The sequence below is a fragment of the Chelonoidis abingdonii genome, chromosome 4, assembly GCF_003597395.2.
Source record: "Chelonoidis abingdonii isolate Lonesome George chromosome 4, CheloAbing_2.0, whole genome shotgun sequence".
In the NCBI taxonomy this organism is placed as follows: domain Eukaryota; kingdom Metazoa; phylum Chordata; order Testudines; family Testudinidae; genus Chelonoidis; species Chelonoidis abingdonii.
In genome coordinates, this window is record NC_133772.1 from 84,553,048 (window position 1) to 84,574,140 (window position 21,093).

The 21,093-nt window shown below is 43.7% G+C and overlaps 1 protein-coding gene across 5 annotated transcripts in view; it reads left to right on the top strand.

The window, feature by feature from the left end:
- Nucleotides 1-21,093, top strand: part of SMOC1 (SPARC related modular calcium binding 1) — a 173,934-nt gene that overhangs the window by 48,688 nt on the left and 104,153 nt on the right. For all 5 annotated transcript variants that reach the window (XM_032774816.2, XM_075064604.1, XM_032774817.2 and 2 more), the window contains exon 2: nucleotides 17,117-17,288. In XM_032774816.2, coding sequence (XP_032630707.1) covers nucleotides 17,117-17,288 — 172 coding nt within the window. The remainder of the gene's footprint in view (nucleotides 1-17,116; nucleotides 17,289-21,093) is intronic.

Consider the following 21,093-nt stretch of genomic DNA (forward strand, 5'->3'; position numbering starts at 1 on the left):
GTCAGGATTCCTTTGGCTTGTTCTGCCATGCTATTTGCTTAACAAGACTCTGAATCTTTTTGAAAAAAGAGCTCTTAAAAAAAAGAAAAGGAGAAAAGAGAAACTGACAGTACAATAGTATTTTCACTTTAACTTAAATGAAAGCAGTTTGTTGCAGTAACGTTAGTAGACACTAAAATCTATTAAAGATAATTATTCCCATTCCTCCCCTCCACCCTCCAATTTTTAGTAAATTGGTTGACTAAGTTCAAGGTTGTGCTTCTGAACCATAAAAGGATTGGGTTTGCATAGGTCAGAACAACTTCACACACTAGTGTTGCCCACTAGGAGTAACATATTGAGACTACGGACCTTGTGCTACTTTGGAAGTAAGTGCAACCCTTGGCTTGGTTTCTGTTTTTCCTCTTTCCTCCCCTCCCTTTCTCCACCCACACCCCTCCTCCCCTCCAAAAAAATCTCAGATTTGTGGAGTTCATGCCTAGTAACTGAGAACTTTATTTCCTGCCATTCTCCAGCCAAAATCCCCTTAATTTGTTTATAACAAAGTTAACTAAAATTTATTGTTTCTAAATTACTTATTCCTAGCTAAGCAATGTTTTGTAATCAGATTCAGAAAGTCCTGGATGCTTATGGCAGATGAGAACAGATACATAGACTTAAACTATTGATGGGATCTAACTCCCATGTTTCAGGATGTAAGCAAATCTGAGATGGGTTAGGAAGGAACTTCCTGATAGTCAAGTTATTCTAGAACTGCTTACTTTGGGGTTTCCTGCTGCTTCTCCTGAAGCAGCTTGTACCGATATTTGATCAGTAAAGCTATGATTTTATCACAGAAGTTGCAGAAGTCACAGAATCCATGACTCCCAAAGACCACCATGACCTCAGCCTGCAGGTGGCTGGGAGCTGCAGGGGTACCCCCGCCACCCAAGGCAGCAGGGCCTCTGCCTAGTGGCTTCACATTTGGTGATGGATATTTTTAGTAAAAGTCAGGGACAGGTTATGGGCTTCTGTGAATTTTTGTTATTGCCCATGACCTGTCTGACTTTTTTTACTAAATATATCTGACAAAATGGTAGCCTTACTGATCATTTAACAGAAAGCTTTCACCATCTACTAGCTGTCTAGTGTGACTCCTATGATGGTCCCACATCACAACTAACACCTTATAGTTCCCTTTACTGGCAGACTGCAGACTCTATTCTAAGAGAGTTGGGGTCCTCCAGCTACTGTTTGAAGAGGACTGGCTAGATGGTAGGAAAACTTTCTCTGGTGCTGCCCATGCTGTCCCACTTCTGAGAACAAGACTTTGCTCTCCCGGGCTGTCAGTCTGTCACCTTTCATCAACATTAAATTTACACAAAGAGGGCCCAAACTATGCTTGCTCCTATCACTTCCTGGAGGTGTAACCATTTGGCTTAAATAGGTATGAGGGAAAAAAGATAAAATAAACCTAACACAAAAGCCAAATAAAATACGAGTATTAAAGTAAGCTGTCCCTTGAGGTTTGAAAAACAATCCTTCTCTGAGTGGAAATAGGAGTTTGTTCTTTCACATGTCCTGATTTTTCTTCCTTTTGCTCTAAGTTCCAGGCTGCCTTTCTTTCTTTGGCTAACAGGATTGTTTTTGTTCCTTATTTAAACTATGCCTTATACATTTAGTTAAAATAATACAAGTATCTCTGGGTCAATGTTACCAACTTTGCTAAAGGAGATAAGTGGATTTTGGACTTGAAGCAATCAACGTAACATCTAGAACCTGGATCCATCTGATATATTGGAAGGAGCTCTTTAAAGATCTGTCAGTGTGTACCTCTGTTCATGGGCATGTCCTGTGTATATAAAAGAAGAATAAGTGTATTTATTTTACCCATATAGTTAACTGTAAGACTTTTTTTTTTTTTTTAAACTGTGCACCTTATCTTAACATTTTAGGATGTCATTCTAACAACTTACACTCTTGTTACACGTCTTAAAACAAAGACTGTAGTCTTGAAAGATCTACCTGTCATGCAGGTCAAATTTTAAAATGCATAAAAGGAAATAGCTGTCTGCACAATACATGATTCGGTTGTGCATCTCACTGCCACAGTACATTGAAGTCAAGAGCTGCTTAGCAGACTTAAAAAAAATGTTTATACCACTAACATCCAGAGTTACAATAATAAAGGTTCAAAAATGTGTCAAGATATGACAAGGTCTAAGAGGTTATGAAGAAACTTTTCCTGTAGACTGGTTGCTTCAGAGCTACTCACTATAGAATTTCTTGCATTTTTGTTAGTGGCTAGATCTAGATGCTTAGTGAGAGCCAGGATACTAGACTGGATGGGTTGCTGGTCTAATTTGATATGGAGATTCTTGTATTCCCTATAAAGAACATTAAGTTCCTCTTTAAAAAAAACACAAGAAACACAACCAAAAAAACTTGGAAGAACAAATGGAATTTTAAGGCTTGAGGGAGGGAGAACAGATCGAGAGGTATGTGTGGGTGGTGTAAAATTGCTCTCACCCTGTAAAAATCTCTAACTTCAAACATTTATATCCATAAAGAACCATTGAAAGGCAGCGAACTCTGGGATGGGAGGATGGTTGGGGGGAACCCAAGAAGAAACTTGGGTTAAGAATGACAGAGAGGTAAATATACACTTTGATGGAAAGTGCAACAGACTTTTTAATGCTCACAAAGAGCAGACTGGACTTTTTGTTGTGCATTGGTCTCTCGGAGGAGACAGTCAGCCTTCGGAGACCTATCAACTGAGTGCAGATGGACAGCATCAACCTTCCTGGATTTAAATCTTGTTGTAGCCTTATTTCTTATGTTGGCAGTAGTGACTTATGAAGGCTGTGTTCAAGTTTCCGTTGGAATACTTCTTTCCCAGTTGCTCATGAACCTGATGGCATTTACAGAGAATAGCCTTCTTAAGGAGAATGGAACTTGGAGGGCTGTGGAGTTTGGAATGGGTGGGATCTTCCAATCTGGGGTTGGGAAGGAATTTCCCACCAGGCCAGATTGGCAGAAACTGAGATTTTTTTCGCCTTCCTTGGCAGCATGGGACACAGGTCACTTGCAGGTTAAAATTAGTATAAATGATGGATTCTCTGTAACCTGAAGTCTTTAAACCATGAGTTGAGAACTTCAGTAACTGAGCCAGAGGTAAGGGCCTATCTCAGGTGTGGATGAGGTTCTGTGGCCTGCAATGTCTGAGTCTAGAAGCTCAAGGAAAAATATTCCTTAGTATGTGGAGTGACATGGCAACGGTTTTCCCTCTATTTGCTCCTCTGGGGCCTTGTTGTGGAATTATAGCTACTGCTGGAACTGTGCAGTAAGAACTCTTGAGGAGACCCTAGATAGCTCAGTTGTACCTACCTCTATTTAGTTGTCTCAGCTGTCGCTGGCATGAGTTAATGCATCCAAACAAAGTATTCACTCACACACACACACACACACACGCTTAGTGGGCTTGCTGTTACACCTTGCATTCACCCTAGCGCTGTACTCCATTATGTTACTGGTAGTGCTTTGTAGGCATGCGTCCTAGAGTTCAACACTGCCCCAAATTACAGTGCTTCCAGGATGATTCTGCTTGGCCTTCTGGAGTACTTTGCTGATGCATAGGGGATTGTAGAAGGACAGGTCTAACTCTCAAAACACCCAGTCTTCATTAGGAAAGTCTTCCATGGCAACCAACTTTACTTAATAGTTCTCTTGATCTCCTCCTTTGGTATGGCTCTCCTTTTTGCAGAATGGAGAGTTCTCTTTAAGAACACCTTTTCGTGGATTTCTTGTTTTCTGTATCACAACATTGAACTTCATGGGGAGTGATGTGATTGAATTGATGTGATTCAGTCTGTCAGTGATGGTTAATTCTTGGGGTGCCCCAGAGTGCCTAGCATGACTTGTGGCATGATCCAGATGCAACTCTTTTGTGTTGACACAAGGCATGCTAGAATGTACAATGTTGTATGTCTAAATCTTCTAATCGGGACAAGGCCATAGAGTTAATGCAACCAACATTTTATTTGCCATGTAAAGCTTTCAGTGCCATATTATGACAAATGCAATAATTTTAATATCTCTTTAGGGCATCTAAGCCTTCATAGCTCTGACCTGCTCAGAGTACTGCAAAGTAGCCCCACTAGGGATAAGTGCTTCTTCTGTGGAACACCTAATCTATATTGTAGCAGAGCTTGCCTCTGGAGTTACAGGCATGCCACAATTGGCACATTTGTGCCTTCCCTAGGCGCACAATTTCTACAGCTCTTGGAAACAAAAGAGTTAAACAAAACGTAGGAACCTACAGACATTAAGAGAATAACTCTCTTATTTCTAGCATATCACTTAAATAATGGAACATAATTATTTAAAAATTACAGACCAGAATAACGGTGAAAACCTATCCCTCTTGGATATAGGATGAGTGGACTCAGAGGAATGCCTTACCCAAATTTGGGTAATGATTTTTCCAAATTGTGCCATGTGGTGCATGTATCGCATGCACATTTCCAAGATGACAACCTCTATTTAATTTTGAAATTAAACTATTTCTATACTCCTAACTCACTAACACGATGAAGGCAAAAAAGGTCTTGCAGTTCTCAATAGACTGATGAGACAGCACAATTAAAAGCATTAGTAGAATGTTGGCAAAATGACACTGCTTATGGGAAAGGATGGTAGAGAATAAATGCCGGTGGGGTTTTATGGCTTTTCTTTCTCCAGCAGTGACGACAACCATAACAATTTTCATGGGGCCTACAGAATATATTTCTGGGGGAAGGAAGGGAGAGAGAAGAAAGGAGGAAAGACACCTGGATTAAATAGTTAGATTCAGTTATGTTCACTTGCATCTTCTAACACTTCAGGAAATTAAAATTAAAGTTATTCTTTGGCATTAAAGGCACTTCAATATGTTCATCTTGCCCATTTTGTCAACAGTACTTAAGCGTCTCCCTATTTGTAAACATATCGTGTGTTTGACTAGGACCACCAACTGTGAGCTGGCTCTAGAAAAATAGCTCCAAGACACTGTGCTACTTTGGCTTTGTTTAGGGCTAAATTTGTTGCATATGGAACATAGATAGAACTTTTTAATGGTCAGAGGTGCCCTTTAATTGATATATCAGAGTTCAAGAAAACTATAACCTTTAGCACTAGCATTAGGATGCCTTACAGATTATTTAAATCAGAGGTTGTTCCTTATATTCTATGCATTCTCATAAACATGAGAATCTGTGTACACATTTGTGACACTGTTGTCCAAGATCTCTTCCAGCTGGAGGTACTTTCTACTGCTTATCCCATCCTATTGGCTTTAAATCCCTGAAATCCTGCTGTGTAAGGAGAAGATACATCCCATTATAGTACAATAGCTGACTCTTAACCATCTAATGGCAACAAGGCTGTGATTGCTTTGCTGGCTGGGGGGACAACCCAGGTACCAATATAACTTATTATAATATGGGATACGACGACATTGGGAAGACTAACTTGCATAATACAGATCATATGACATTTCATGTGTATGGCTTCATTCTTGAATTATGCTGAACAAGCAGAAGACTCCCTCTAAACCAAACAGACTGAATTATTTTATTAAAAACAGGAAAACTTTCAGGATGCTGTTCTGGTCTTATTGAAGTCAATAGGAGTTTTTCTATGGACTTCAGTGGGACCAGAATTTCATGCCGTGACAGTAGGTGAGCATCTGGATTTCCTATTTTCCTCTAGTATTTAAAATAGGAAAATTAATACTAGGGGAAAAAACCCCACATTGTAAACACCCCTTAGTGTGTTTAACCTTTCTTTATTTGTGGGTTAGACTTGCATTTCTTGTATTCAGATGTCAGTGCAAACTTCTGAGGCCTGAATATCTGTTGCACTTCATTCAAGTAACACTAAAATACTTTTAATTTAAATAGATGAGTGAAATTAAATCCGGGAGTTGTGGGGGTTGCATGACTTCTTCCCAGACTACCCACATGACCTCGGCTAAAGTTAGTGCAGCCAAAATCTTCCTTTCAGGAGCATTTTTAATGCATGTTTTCCCTTCTGCATGAGTTAATATTCAAATATCTTCTCCCCAGCTACTCTCTCACCACCGTAGCTATTCAACACTAGTTGTGATGCCAGTTTCAGCCGTGAAGTTGCTGATTCCTAGGGCATAGGACCTGGAAGTGTGTTTTTTATATTAACGGACATACAATACAAGCTAAGCAGAGCTATCTATTTCAACATTTAATATTTATGTTCATAGTTGCAGTTCAATAGTATACCTCCTATTCTAGTCTTATGATTTTAAGGGATGTTTAGTCAAACCATTTGATTAGCTGTACAAAACTGAAATGACTTATAAAAATAGACAGGTGTTGTAACTGCCAGATATTGAAGTGTGTTAAAAATTGTATTCTATTCTATGAAACTTCAGTTTCTAGTTTAGTTTAAATTGGACATCTAATAGTCTATTTACACAATTCCTTCATCACAATCCATATGGAAGAAGACGGAAGATGTCAAGGTACTGGATAATTTAATAAAAAATCAGCACTGGAATTTAAATATTACAATAATTCCTAATCTGTGTAAAGGTCTGGTCCTCATCTCCTCTAAACCAATAGCAGAGCTTGTGGAAGTAAGATCAGATTCTAAGAATTTCTCTTGAATTCTGTCTCTCTTTGTGAAGATAGTACTGAGCATGATTCTGGTAAATACATACCCTTCAGAAAGACCTAGTCCCCATAACATCTTTGACTCTGGTACTTGTATTAGGTTATGACTCACTTCTAGGTCACCAGTTCAAATACTGCTCAGGTCAGTAGCTTTTTGGCTTGTGGCAATGCCAGGAAAAAGAAATCAGAGGTTGAACCAGAACTGAAACTTTTAGTGAATTTTAAAAAAATCAAGTTTTTTATGTAGAGTCAAAAAACCTGTCTTGATCAGATTTGTCCAAAATCAAAATGAGAAATTACATTTTTTGACAAAACTGGAGTACTAGACTCACAAAATGTTCAAGGAGTGGGGTGGAGACCTGGGTTTAAGGGCTGATCTACACTAGAAAGTTAGGCCAACCTAGCTTGTGACTCTCACCCCTGGAAAATGCAGTTAAACTGATCTAAATCCAAACATTGACAGCGCTAGATGGATAGAAGACTTCTTCCATCAACCTAGCTACTGACTCTTGGGGATGCGAATTTTCTACAGGCACGGAAGAGCCCCTTCTCTCACTGTTAGTGTTTCTAGTGTAGATGTATCCAAAGTCTCATCTCTGCCTGAAGTAAAGGGATTTGAACTTGTTTCCCACATTACAGGAGAGTGCCCTAGCCACTAGGTTATGGGATATTCTGGTGTGAGACTCTTAACTCTCATCTTCTACTTTGTATAAGATGAGTAGTCACTGGAGTAGGGGCTTTTCTCCCACATACTAGGTGAGTGCCCTATCTTTCTTAAAAATGGGACACTGCAATATTATATGGCCAAGCAGTAGGGCTCCCACTAACTTCCTTGCAGAAGCAGACCTATTGTGGCCAGCTTATGTGACTTGATTGCGAGTCTCATGATATTTGGGGTGTGTCTTAAAGTCCTACTTCCTGAAGTGATGAGATTACACGATTCAGCGTGGTAGCCGAGTTACTCTATATCAGCAAAAACGAGGAGTCCTTGTGCTGGGCTGGTGCAAAGATGTTTTGTGCCCTAGGCAAAACTTTCACCTTTTGCCCCCCGGCCCTGAGGCGCCTCCCCTCCGCGGCAGCTCCTCACTCTCCGCCCTGAGGCACCCCCCCGCCCGAGCTCACCCCTGCTCCGCACATGAGCACCCCGAGCACGCCGTAGCTGCTTCACTTCTCCCGTCTCCCAGGCTTTCAGCACCTAAGCTGATTGGTGCCGCTAGCCTGGGAGGTGGGAGAAATGAAGCAGCTACAGTGTGGCAGGGGGAGCTGGGGTGGGGAGTTCCCCTGCATGCCACGCCCCTCCCCTTACTTGCTGCAGGCGGCCCTCCCCATGCTCCCCTGCCCCAGCTCCCTCTGCCTAAATGCTGGCGGTGACCGGGGCGGACAAAGATCCGGACGCCGCGGTCGCTGCTGAAGAAAATGGCGCCCCCCAAATCCTAGCGCCTCGCCTAAAGGTTGCACTGGCCCTGCCTGCATTGCCCTCAGGCCTAGCTCAGTCCCTCTGCCAAAGAGCAGCACGTGACACAAGCAGAGGTGTTCCTACAGGAGGCATCACCACAGAACTGTGGGCTCGTCTGCACCGCCTGCCTCACCCTGGGTGGAAGGGCCTGCTCCTGTCCCCAGTGCGAGTGGCTGATTCAGCCCAATAGTGCAGTTTGTTCACATCAGAGAAGCGCCATGAATGATCAACCTGAGTGTGGATTTTCTATAGCAGGTTGGGTTCCTGAGTCAGTGCAGGGACTGAGAGGGGAGGCTTTGCAGGCAACCTCCCTGATTGACGCTGGGGCAGCAGGGACAGAGAGGCCCACAAGTAGCAGGTCAGAGCAGCCTGCGGACAGCCCTAGCTATGCCCTCCCTACCCCTCCCACCCATAGTGCCCTATCAGGCATCACTGTACCAGGGGTCCTAGGGTGGCAGGCCTGTCCTTCCTGCCCATCGATCTGAGCCCTGAACAACGCCCCTGTGCCAGAAGAATCTATGGGGTTGCACTGAGCCCACACTGGTGCAATTCACCAGGGGAGCCATGCAGCCCCTTGGTGCCAGCCCAGCTCAACCCTACTTCTGGCACACACAGCAGGTGCAAAAGTAACTGCACAGGGGAGGAGAAGGAGCCTCCATTGGTTTGAGTTCTCTTGAGCCCGCTCTCTGTTTTCAAAGAAACCAAGGAAATTCAAACACAAAAGACACGTTGTAAAAACAGTTCAGGTGGCTAAGACACAGCGAACACAAAACCCAAATGCACAACGCAGGAAAAAACACAGCACAAAACCATTCATCTACATCCCGTCCTCTTCTCTCTGTCACTCACACACTGCTCAATATCCCCCAGCCACCAGTCCTACTCAGCTATTGTCACCACAGTCAGACCCTTAACTTTACCCTCCGTGGAATGCCATGAAACAAATGCTTACTTCCTGAACAAAAAGCTACCCATAAAGAAATATCCACAGCAGAGATCAGCACATCACCCGCTCAGGATACATGACCAAACAGGAGCCCAGTGAATAATCTTAAAACTATTCATTACACCCCAAAAAATTCTACAATAACAGCAGGACTTACAAGTCCTCTCATATGCTACCTGTCACCATTTACAAACAAAGTCACAGCACACAAACACTGCAATCTGTGCAATTATGACTTACCAAATTGCAGAACCCATCAAAAAGATTGAGATGTAATATTGCTCCACATAAACAAATATGCTACCGCACAAAATCAAAATAACTTGGTTGGTGGCCTACAACTGTGAGATGAAGGTTCAATGTCTTAATATAACAATATCAACTCCAAAATACTGCCACATTTACACCTACTTCCACATATACTCTTATCATTGTGCAGATTTCCCATCTTAAATTCATACTGAACACATTCAAAATAAATGTTTGTTTAAAAAAATTCTGTAGGTGACACCTCTATTGGGAAAAATACTGGTAACATTCTAGTTCACAATATTAAGATTACAGACAAAAAGGACATATAGTTGTGGTTCTTGACAAGTCCTAAATGGAAATAGGATATCTCCCTTCATGGCATTTTATTTCCTAGAACTGGAAGAGACCTTGAAAGCTCATCAGGTCCAGCCCCCTGCCTTCACTGGCAGGACTAAGTACTGATTTTGCCCCAGATCCCTAAGTGGCCCCTTCAAGGATTGAACTCACAACCCTGGGTTTAGCAGGCCACTGCTCAAACCACTGAGCTATCCCTCCTCCTCAAAAACATATCCGATGATCCAGATTCAAGCTAACCATGAGAAACACAGATTAATCCCATAGGAAGACTGGTATTAAACAGGCCCTGTCTACAGGTGTGTTTTAATTTTGCAAACACTTCCCTGCTGGGCTAGCCTGGGGCTTACAGATGGCAGAGTTAAGGGTATCTGGGTGGCCTGTGAGTGTGGATAAGTAGAGCAGCTTTTCTCTGGGAATGGATGATATCTGGGAACAGGGATGTGTGGGACTGATGTACCGAGATACATGGTGTTACGCTGTGTTGTGTGTGCATTGTTGTCCCTTAGCAACTTGTTCTCCTTGATGTTACCTTAACATTGCACACAACCCCTTAGCAACTTGTTTTTTACCACTGTAATCTGTGTCCCTGGGGACACCCCTGGGTGACTCACCGCGACAGGGACTGACCCTGAAATTTCTGCTTCCCCATGCATGAGCTGCTGCTCCCTGAGCTAAAAAACCCCACTGCTTGGCCAGGCTACAGCTCCTCAGCCTCCACCTCCAGCTCAGCCAGGCTGAGGGGAGAGAGCCTCAAGGGTGGGGATGGGTCACAGATCTCTGAACTAAGGTGGGAACCAGAGAGGTTCCCTACTGGTGCCAGGCCCACGCAGGGATCTGGGGCATTAGCACAGCCAGGCTGGGCACCTCGCTGGCTCCCTGGGCTGCTAGAGACTGGGAGCCAGGCCAGAAGGGGGGCAGCTGCGGGGGTAGGTTGTTGCCAGGACCCAGAACCGCAGAGGGGAAGGGGCTGCTCCTGGGCTCCCATCGAGCCGCCCCCATGCTGGGGCTCCCCGCATGTGGCCCCCTTACCTCCTCCACCAGGGCAGCAAAGTGCTCCAGGGAGAGGCAGGCAGGTCCCCGTAGAGCAGCTCCCCAGGGCCGGGCGGGGCGCTCAGCGGCCCAGGCCCCCTGTGCAGGAAGAACAGCACCTTGCTGTGGCTGGGACTGGTGGGGAGCTTGGTGCTGAGCGCCAGCTGCCCCGCCAGGCTCAGTGTCACCAGCAGCAGTGGCGGCTGCCCCGCGGTGCCCTCTAGGAAGCCCCGCAGCAGGGGCTGCGCCTCGGGGCTGCCCGCACAGTGCTCCCAGTGCTCCGGCTTCAGCTGCCAGCTCAGCACCACGCGCTCCCCGAGCAGCCAGATGTGGGGATCTGAGGTGGGGGCGTCCCAGAGCAGCGCCAGGGTTTTTGGTGCCCTGGGGGGGGGTCCTTCTGTGCTCCCGGTCTTCGGAGCACTTCGGTGGCGGGTCCCAGAGTGAGTGAAGGACCCTCTGCAGAATTGCCACCAAAGACCCGGAGAGTGGAAGGACCCCCCGCTGCCGAATTGCCGCCCCCCAAATCCTGGTGCCCTGGGCGACCACCTAGGTCGCCTAAATGGAAGCGTTGGCCATGTCCCTGTGCCATCTTGGAGACTAACAAATTTATTTGGGCATAAGCTTTTGTGGGCTAAAACCCACTTCATCAGATTCATGGAGTGGAAAATACAGGAGCAGGTATAAATACATGAAAGGGTGGAGTTGCCTTACCAAGTGTAAGGTCAGTCTAATGAGTACTCACACCTTCTTGTCAACTGTCTGAAATGGGCAACTCTCATTACCACTTCAAAAGTTATTTTTCCTCCCTTGGTTATCCTGCTGTTCATTGAATTGTCTGGTTAGAGTGACCTCATACTTGGTAAGGCAACTCTCATCCTTTCATGTATTTATACCTGCTCCTGTATTTTCTACTCCATGCATCTGATGAAGTGGGTTCTAGCCCACAAAAGCTTATGCCCAAATAAATTTTAGTCTCTAAGGTGCCACAAGGACTCCTCATTGAGATTACATGACAATTTTTCATTTAAAAAAAGTTTCTAGCCCTCATGGTTATAGATGAAAGCTTGAAAACATGAACCCTACAGACTTAAAAACTGAAACTACATGAATAACTTACTTTGTTTGGTTTGCTGGCAGTCCTTGAAAAATTGGGCTTGGGAGAAGGGGGAAAATTCAGTTTGGGTTGAACCACATCCAAAAATTGTGCATGTAAAATAAAATAAAAAAAAATAATAATTTTTTGCAAATCCTTTCTCCATATAAGGCAAACAACTTATTCACTGAAAAAGTTTTGTTCAGCTCTATTAAAAACCAGAAGGTAAATAAAAAGAACCTAAGTTACCAGCTAAAATGAGATTTTTAAAAAAAAAGCATGATATTTGACCACTTGGAGTTGGCAATGCTGATTGCATCATTCTAATAGATCTCTTCAGAAACTCTCCATTCTATGTAGTCTTCCCTTGCTTATATATCAGTGTGTTTGGTATATCCTGGATATAACATTTAAAGTACATTAAAGTAATATGTATTCATGACTGTCCATGTTTTAGTGGTAGCACAAAACTAGGGGCTTTTTTAAAGCCCAGAACACAAGGTTTTCACAGTCGCTAAGAGAAGCCCATGTGTATGGATAAGGCAAATCCCTCTTTTTGGATTTAAAAAAAAAAAAAAGCTCAAAAACCTCCCCTCTTTGAGCAGTGACTGAGGAATGTGCACCTTTCTTTTAAATAAAATAATAAATAACTACACCTGCCCCCCTCCCTGCCCCAACTTTGAAGCTTAATGCCCATGACAGTCGGGCATGTAATGCTGGCTTGAGCCATGCTGTGTACAGGCTTCTTTCCCCAAGTTCCCCTGTCTTATTATGCAGCAATCCCTGCTGTTAGTAGGGGCAACATTTGCTCAATTCTACCAAGGCACCTTACTTCTGACCTCATCACATCTCACGTTTCTATCTTTTTCAGTCTGTGTCCCCACAAAGTTCTGCCAACTTGTCACATTCTGGATCTTCTGCACCTCTTTCCTGAAATGTAGTTCTGCCAATATACCTTAATCCAAAACTGCCACATCTTGCCTCTTCCATTCCTTGTAACTACTGCCACAATCAGTTACTTCCACAAAGTTAGTGTTCCTCAATCCAAACTTGCTATTCCTGTTTCAGGGCTGCTGCTTCAGTAGAGCCTACCATTTCAGGAAGAGCCAGGCTAAATTGTTTGATGTGCTTACGGTGGCACTAGAACAAGTGACCACTAAACTCATTTTCACTTGTGGGGTCAGACCTTTCTCTGCTAAATAACACAAGTGGTTCCAGCTGCTGTGCAGCTGCAGGGAGTCTGCTTTCCTTCAGTCATTAAAAGCCCTTTAATCGGTGTTTGTTGTTTGTCAGCAGTGGTGTTGAGGTGTGGGGAAAAAAAGCAGATAGCTTTGCTGGCAAATGTAGCTCTGTTCTGACCTTTTATCTCTCTCTCTCTCTCTCTCTCTCTTTCAAGTCTGAAGAAGTTGAAACTAGTTTGGGAAGTGATTGAGTGAGCACCTGTGTAAATGCATTTGCAGACAGGAGAGGTTAAGGTTCTGGTACATAAATGCTTTCACAAGGTTACCCTCAGGTATTGTGAGATTCTGATTTACAAATTGTAAACATTTGAGGGAGGAGGGATGCCTCTTATGTGCTTTTGTACTGTGCCTCACACAAACTTAAATGGCCAGAAATGTAGCTCTGCATCCATGTCATATTCCCTCCTTGGCTTTTCTGTAGAGACCACCAACAAGGAAGACAATAATGATGTTTAAATTTGAAATGGGGCACAGCATTAGCACATATACCATAAGGACCAGTCCTGCACTGCATGTATGGTGAGGTGGCCTTATAGATCTAGCGTATACAGACTAAAGTGATGGGTTCACTAAATACCAACAAATGGTCTTTCCATCGCTATTGTCTGTGACAGAGGCTGCTGAGAGGTGTTCACCCCACAACTCAAAACTGGACTGAGAGCCACCAACTAGACTGAGATTTGAGAACCATCTGTTTTCTTGTAAGCTAACAGATCTGTCTGAAGGAAATCGCTTCTAGTTCTCTATCCATGATCTGGGCTAGATTGGAACTTGTATTCTACAAGTAAAAGTTTCCAAAGCCCTTTAGCAACATCTGCAAGCCATCTAGCCCTTTTGGCCATGCTATTGGATTATTAAATTAGACGACTTCCCAGCCCTGATTTAGACAGGCTTTATACAGAATTGTATATCCTTGCGGAATTTAATGCAGACTTTTTTCAACATAATCTATTTTTTCAATAAAACAAGCACCAGCTTGTGTAACTACTTAGATTGCAAACTCTTTTTGGCAGGACTGGCATTTTAGGTATAAGGAAACTACCTTGTATGCCATGCAGGTGCTACTGTAATCCAAACAACCAATGTTGAAAAGGCTTTTGATTTTGTAAATTGGCTCATTAGAGTTCACTGACAGTTTTGTTTCAGTAGACTTTCAGGTTGTAAGCTGAGTTTCTGTAACTTGGAAGCAATACTGTGTAGTGGTAGACACTGACTCCGTTTTAGGGTGCCTCCTGGATCTTTTGGTATCTAGGGCTCAGTCTGTAACATGAAGAATTTGCAATAATGTAGCTTTATGCCAACAGCCCAAGCCATCAGAATGGATTGTGTGAGAAACCTTCTGTTTCTCCTGCTGGGAATGGCTTCTGTTTCCAAATGAATGTTTTCATTACCTTTGTTGTACTAATTGTAGACGTACCCTGCAATCTTAAAACTCCTTCTTAAAATGTGTACATTTGGACTGCTGGAAAACCCACTGCAGCCTTAACTGCCTCTGCTATCACAAACTGGTAGAGGGCCTCAATTTCTCCCATCTATAGCTTTGTCTCTGGACCTCAGCATGCCTGACTGGATTGTCATTGGAAAAAAGTTTAGCACTCCAGTGGGTACAAATAGACTAACAGTAATTTAGAGAAATTTAAGCTAACTAACCTATTATACACTGACAAATAGACAGAAATTGGGTCCAATCCTATTACGTTGTTATGAAGACCAGGACCAACATTTAAAAATAATAAAAAGATCAGAAATTCCCAATTGTGATGAGTAATGCAGGAAAGGAATGAACAAACTTCAAGGACTCCTGTACTCTTACCACTCCTCAAATCCCAGGCAAGTGAGCATTTAGAATAAAACTGGCTTGCACTATCCAAATTAAATCCAGTGCAGAGCCCACTTTTGTCAGCTGTTTAAATGAGATTTCTAATCATGCACTTGTACCCAAAGATTCGCCAGCGTACAGAATGAATTTGATAGGTTTGTGATATTAGCCTTCTCGATCCCTTTACAGCTTATTGAACTGATTGAACGATAGATGTAATTTAAAATGAAACTTCAGAGAAGCATCTCTTTTTTTGGAATGGTAAAAACCAATCCAAACTAGAATGTTGGGCAATGGTCCCCCTCCTCTCCCCAATAGCTTTAACCTCAAAGCATAAAACAGTCAGACAGCTTTGTAGACAATTGTAACTCCAAGGTGATTATGATGATGACTCACATTTCCCTGTACGGTATCCAGCTATCAGTGCACTTGAAGAGCTGTGCCTTTGTATATGCAAGGAGAGTGTCAGTCAGTACCCATTTGCCAGCCAGCTCTGGACTGCTGAGCTCATAAGTGCTTTGGCAGCAGGCTGGGATGCTAGTGCTTGAGAAAGGGACTGATTCGCAGGCTTGAGAGTTGGCAGCAGAGGAAAGGGGTTTTGAGAAGGAAGGTTGAAGTTAAGTATATTATGGGAGAGGGCTAGAGAGCCATCCATGCTTGGTCCTTATAAGATTCGTTACAGGAGCTCCACTGAAATTTTGTTGCAAATAGTTGCTCTGATTTTTATGTAGGAATTGACAATTATCTGCCAATAAACAAGGGAGTATGTAAGAGGGGCCAAGAGAGAACTGGAAAAGTAAAAGGGGCTATTAGAAAAACAGAACCTGCTGAAACTGTAATCTAGTGGTTATAGTAGGGGACTGGCAATCAAGGTTTCTTGGTTCATATCAGTTCAGGAAAAGGACCTTGGTATCATTGTGGACAGGTTAATAAAGACCTCTGTTCATTGTGCAGCTGTGGTTGAAAAAGCAAATCCTGGTTTTGTGATGGAGGAAAAATATGGAAAATATAATGCCATTCCGCAAATCAATGGCGTAGCCTTACTGATGTGCAATACTGGTTGCCATATCTGAAAGGATATTGCAGAATTAGGGGTTTCAAAGCAGGACAATGAGAATCATTAGGGACCTCAAAAAAAATCTCATGAAAAGATTGAGATTGTTTACCTTTAGAAAGAAGAGGGGACATGATAGAAGAACATAAAATAACACATGGTAGAGGGGGAACTTCTGTTTTATCTTGTAGCACAAGAACAAGTGGATAATCAATGAAACTTAAAAATGACCACTTCAGAACTGATAAAAAGGAGATACTTTTTCACAGAACATATAATTAGTGTGTGGAACCTGGAGGTGACAATTACCTCCACCATAGGATGACACTGGGGCTGAGCACTTAACAAGGTTTCAGAAGGTATGGCTATGCATATAGATGTACAGGAAGAACCAGAGTTCTAATATATGCATATTTTAAAAAGTTTTTGGAAGGGATATAAAATGATCTTCAAATGTTAAGATCTGTTAAAGAGGTCTGTGATCAATTGTTCTCAGTGTCCACTAAAGGTAGGACAAGAAGTAATTGGTTTAATCTGCCTCAGGGGAGACTTGGGTTAGAAATTGGGAAAAACTTGCTAATGATAAGGATAGTTAAGCACTAAAGTAGGCTTCAAGGGAGGTTGTGGAATCCCCACAATTGGAGGTTTTTAAAGACAGGTTAAACAACCGTCAGGGATGGTCTAGGAATACCCGGTCTTGCCTCAGTGCAGGGGAGTGGACTTGATGACCTCTTGAGGTCCCTTCCAGCCCTACTCTTTCCATAATTCTATGATTTCTGTTTTAGGTATTAAACCAATATCTACATAGATTAGCCCACCTTTGCCTCCTGCAGCGTTTGTTACATCTTTGGGTGGAGCATGTGGTGTTGGCCACTGTTAGCAACAGGATACTGCCTAGACTGATCACAGGCCCATTCAGTACAGCATTTCCTATGTTGGGTTTATTGTTGGCTTTGTGCCTTTATACCCACTCTTTCAGAGGCTGCACACTGAGTGGTATTACTGTTCAAAGAAAATTGGTGAATGGTGGTTCCTTTAAAAAAAAAAACATTTTTAAATCAGATCGCTCTTCTGGTGAAAATCTAGGTGGAGGTCAACAATTTAAATTGCATTTATCTCTGCGGTCTTCAAAAAGTGTCTGGACTGACTTAAAAAATCAAATATTTTTGTCTCCCTCTTCCTCCACTTTTTTCACCTCCTTCAGTTTTTAATAAGCGACCGTGACAGAGACCCACAATGTAACCTCCACTGCTCCAGGTCCCAGTCCAAACCCCTCTGCGCTTCAGATGGCCGGACGTATGAGTCAATGTGTGACTACCAGAGAGCCAAATGCAGGGACTCAAGTCTGAGTGTGGTGCATCGAGGCAGATGCAAAGGTAAGTGAATCACAAACTGGTTATTTTGAGATGGGGGCAGGAGCCCTATTTCCTCTAAGGATGGATTCTGGCATGCTTATGTTAAATAGTACATTACTCCATGAGTAATCCATTGAAATACCCATGCTCAGCTGAGTATATTATCTGAATCTGGCCCATAAGTAGATGGAGGATGGGATGGTTGCTGACAACTACAGAGGAAGTAGGGAATATTGCTGATCAAGGGACCAATAAGTGTCCATTGAGCTGTGAGTTCAGGTACACAGAACACAGATCAGTCACCCATCATCTCTCTCTTCTCCGCACCCCCTTCCCCTGCACAAGTGGGTTTGATTTCTGCAGTAGGTGTACGCAAAGATGTGTAAGTACAGCAAAGGACTTGGAAGTCTCTTTGTACTGAATTGGCGACATAATGCTTCGTAAAAGTTTTACATAACCCTCTTTTGTTCTCTCTGCCACTGTTGCAGCTCTGTGCAAGGGGGTGGGGGGACAACTTTCTCTACTTCACAACCCAGTTTCTTTATTCCTTCAGTTTGATCATGCAATGCAGTCACAATTTCTCACTCATGGAAATCAATCTTTTGTCCTAGAAATGATTAGTCCTGCGGTGAAGTTGAAATAATAGAGCTGTATCTGTGCTGCTCTAATCGAAGGAAGATGGGCTGTAAGGGAGAACACTTATTTGAGCATAAATATCTTTGGCAATCTAGTTAAAGTGACAAGAAAAACCTATAAAAAACCATGTGATGGGCAAATGAATTAGGTTTTAAGCCAAACTTTTTTTTTTTGTCTTGAAACCTTTTCCCTATCCTAAAAATCCCTCTTTAACGTTGATAATGTAGAACTTTCTGGAATTATTTCTTCCACTTTAGATGGTTCCATGGACTATGGAGATGCCTGATCAGATACTAGTCTTCCAGCTAAAGACTGGTAACTTTTTTGGGTCATCTACTATCAGAGGCATTCAACTGGGAGCATTGTCAATTTTTTTGGTTACTGGAACAGAGGTTAGTTTGGGTTTGCTAGTATGACCAAGATTTGGCTAACCATTCAGCCAGTCTTTGACTTAGGACACACAGCCTGCAATAGTGTGGGGACATTTGAGCACAATGGTAATTTCTTTTTTTTTTTAGACATGAAGAAACTGTAGATGAGATCCTTGTGCAGCCACTTGCCACTATGAATAAGAACTTATTGGGTCCTCCTTGCCATCCACAGAGCTGGGAGACTACAACCTGACACATCAAAAGATGGACAGCAAATATTTTAAAGCTTTGTTTTTCCCTTAACATTCAGCAAACAAATATAGGAATTTCCTGTGGGATGGAAACTCTGAATTTCCCTCTGGTCATATCCTGAGAGTGGTCTCCTGCATTATTTACTATCGAAATGCTGCACTTGATTTCAGAATTAATTTCCTTATGGGTGTGTTGTTTCTGTGGTTCTTGTATTTCAGTTCTTCAAACGTTATTCTTCACAACACCACTGTGAGAGAAGGGACTGCTATTATCTTGATTTTACAGATGGGGAGGTGATGCAGAGACACTAATGTCACAGGCTTAAACTAATTTTGAGTGTCCAATTTGAGATGCCTAGAACTTGATTTTTAAGAATACTTTGAACATATGCAGTGCTATTTACATAATACTAAGTGCAACTCCCTTTGACTTCAGTTGCAGCTGTGAGCGCTCAGTACTTCTGCAAATCAGACATTGGGTGTCTCAGGTTGGGCACCCAGAACACAAGTAACACAATTAATGGCCACCTGAAAATCCTGATTTATGACTTGGCGAGCATCACACAAGAACTCCTGTGGTAGAGGCAGGGATAGAATCCAGTTCTTCAGGACAACGTTCAGTTACCTTAACCATGAAAGCATCATAGGCGTTTGCACAGAATGTGCTGGGTGTGCCCAGGCACACCCTAATGCCTGTGGGCTGGATCCAGCCCCTCAGAGCTTTGGATCTAGCCTGCGGGATTTGCCCCCTGTGGTGCCACAGGCCCCGCACCACTCTCAGAAGCGGCTGGCATGACACCACGTCCCTGGGGCCCCGGTGGGGAGGAGCAGAGGACTCTGTGCATTGCTCCAGGCACTGCCCCCCTCAGCTCCCATTGGCCAGGAACGGGAAACCGCGGACAATGGGAGCTTCAGGGAAGGTACCTGGAAGTGTGGCAAGGGCAGCACGGAGATCCCTGTGCACCCCGCCCCCCCGGGGCTGCACAGGGACATGGTGAGTGGTGTGGGGCCAGGGCAGGCAGGCAGGGAGTGCGCCACCACAGGTAAGTGGCACTGGGCCAGAGCCCAAATCCCTCCTGCCCCCTGCCCCCCAACTCTCTGCCCTGATCCCCTTGCCTGCACCCCGTGCCCCTCCTGCATCCCAACCCCCTGCCCTGAGCTCCCGTCACACCCTGCACCCCTCCTGCCCCCTAACCCCCTGGCCTGAGCCTCCTGCCTGCACCTCGCACCCCTCCTGCACCCAACTCCCTACCCTAAGCCCCCTGCCTGCACCTCACACCCCTCCTGCACCCAGCTCCCTACCCTAAGCCCCCTGCCTGCACCTCACACCACAACCCCCTTCCCTGAGCCCCCTGCTGCACCCTGCACCCTTATGCACCCCAACTCCCTGCCCTGAGCCCCCTGCTGCACCCAAACCCCCTGCCCTGAGCCTCTCATACACCCCACACCCCTGCTCTGCCCCAATCCCTTGCCCTGAGTCCCTTCTTGCACATCGCACCCCCTCCCACACTCTGCACTCCCTCCTGCACCCCAACCTTTATGATGTTCGCCTTTTTTAAAAAAAAAATTCCCTGGGTGCACACCTTAATGAAATGTGGTGCGCACGCCTTGGGAAGCATCCTTTGTCTTCCTGCAGTCCTCTCCCTCATTCACTATTCATCTGCCAATTCTGCAACAAATGAGGCAAGATTCCTACACACAACAGCTTTTTCACAAGCCTGGTCCAAAGCATAAAGGTGCTAGAGATTGTCAATTAAATGATTAGGTAATAACATGGGCGAAAGTTATTTTTCCCCCAATCTCATTCTCAGAATTGGCTGAAAGGTTTTTGCTGAAACTTCACCCCTGCGTGTGCGGCCCCGCCCTCCCGTTCCCCCCCCCCCAAAGTAGCTAGAGGCAGACACTCAACATGGAAAATTTTTATCCCAAACAGCTTCAGTTTGACACAGTTTATAATAGAACTATTTAGAATTTTCATCCCACAGGGAATTCCAAGATCTTGAAACTTTTGTTGTTCTTACCCCCCCCGCCCCCCACCAAGCCCCTCAAAGCTCTGGATGAAAAGGCAATCACAGGAGTTTTCATGAAACACAATATTCTGAAAATGGTTTTTGATAAAGTTGAAATGTGTTGATTTGTTCTATTTTTCTAAATATAGTTGAAACATTTCATTTCAGCTTTAATTTTCTATCTTCTAGAAAGGAAGTGTGATGACTTCCCACAGATTTTTACAAAATGTTCCTGTGAAACATTTCAATTTAATTGGCATATTCCAATGGAAAACTGTTCCATAGCTACCTGCACAGCCTATTATGCTGCAGGCCATGGATGAAACTTGTACATTCTTTATAGATACAAAGATAAGAGTCTAGACCAGTGGTTTTCAACCTTTTTTCAATTGAGAACCTCTTAAAAAAAAAAAAAATTCAGATGGAGATGCAGACCCCTTTGGAAATCTTAAACCTAGTCTGCAGACCTCCAAGGGTCTGTGGACCACAGGTCGAATACCACGGTTCTATGCTAACGACAACCTTTCAGAGACCCTTTAGACCTGGTCTGCAGACATGC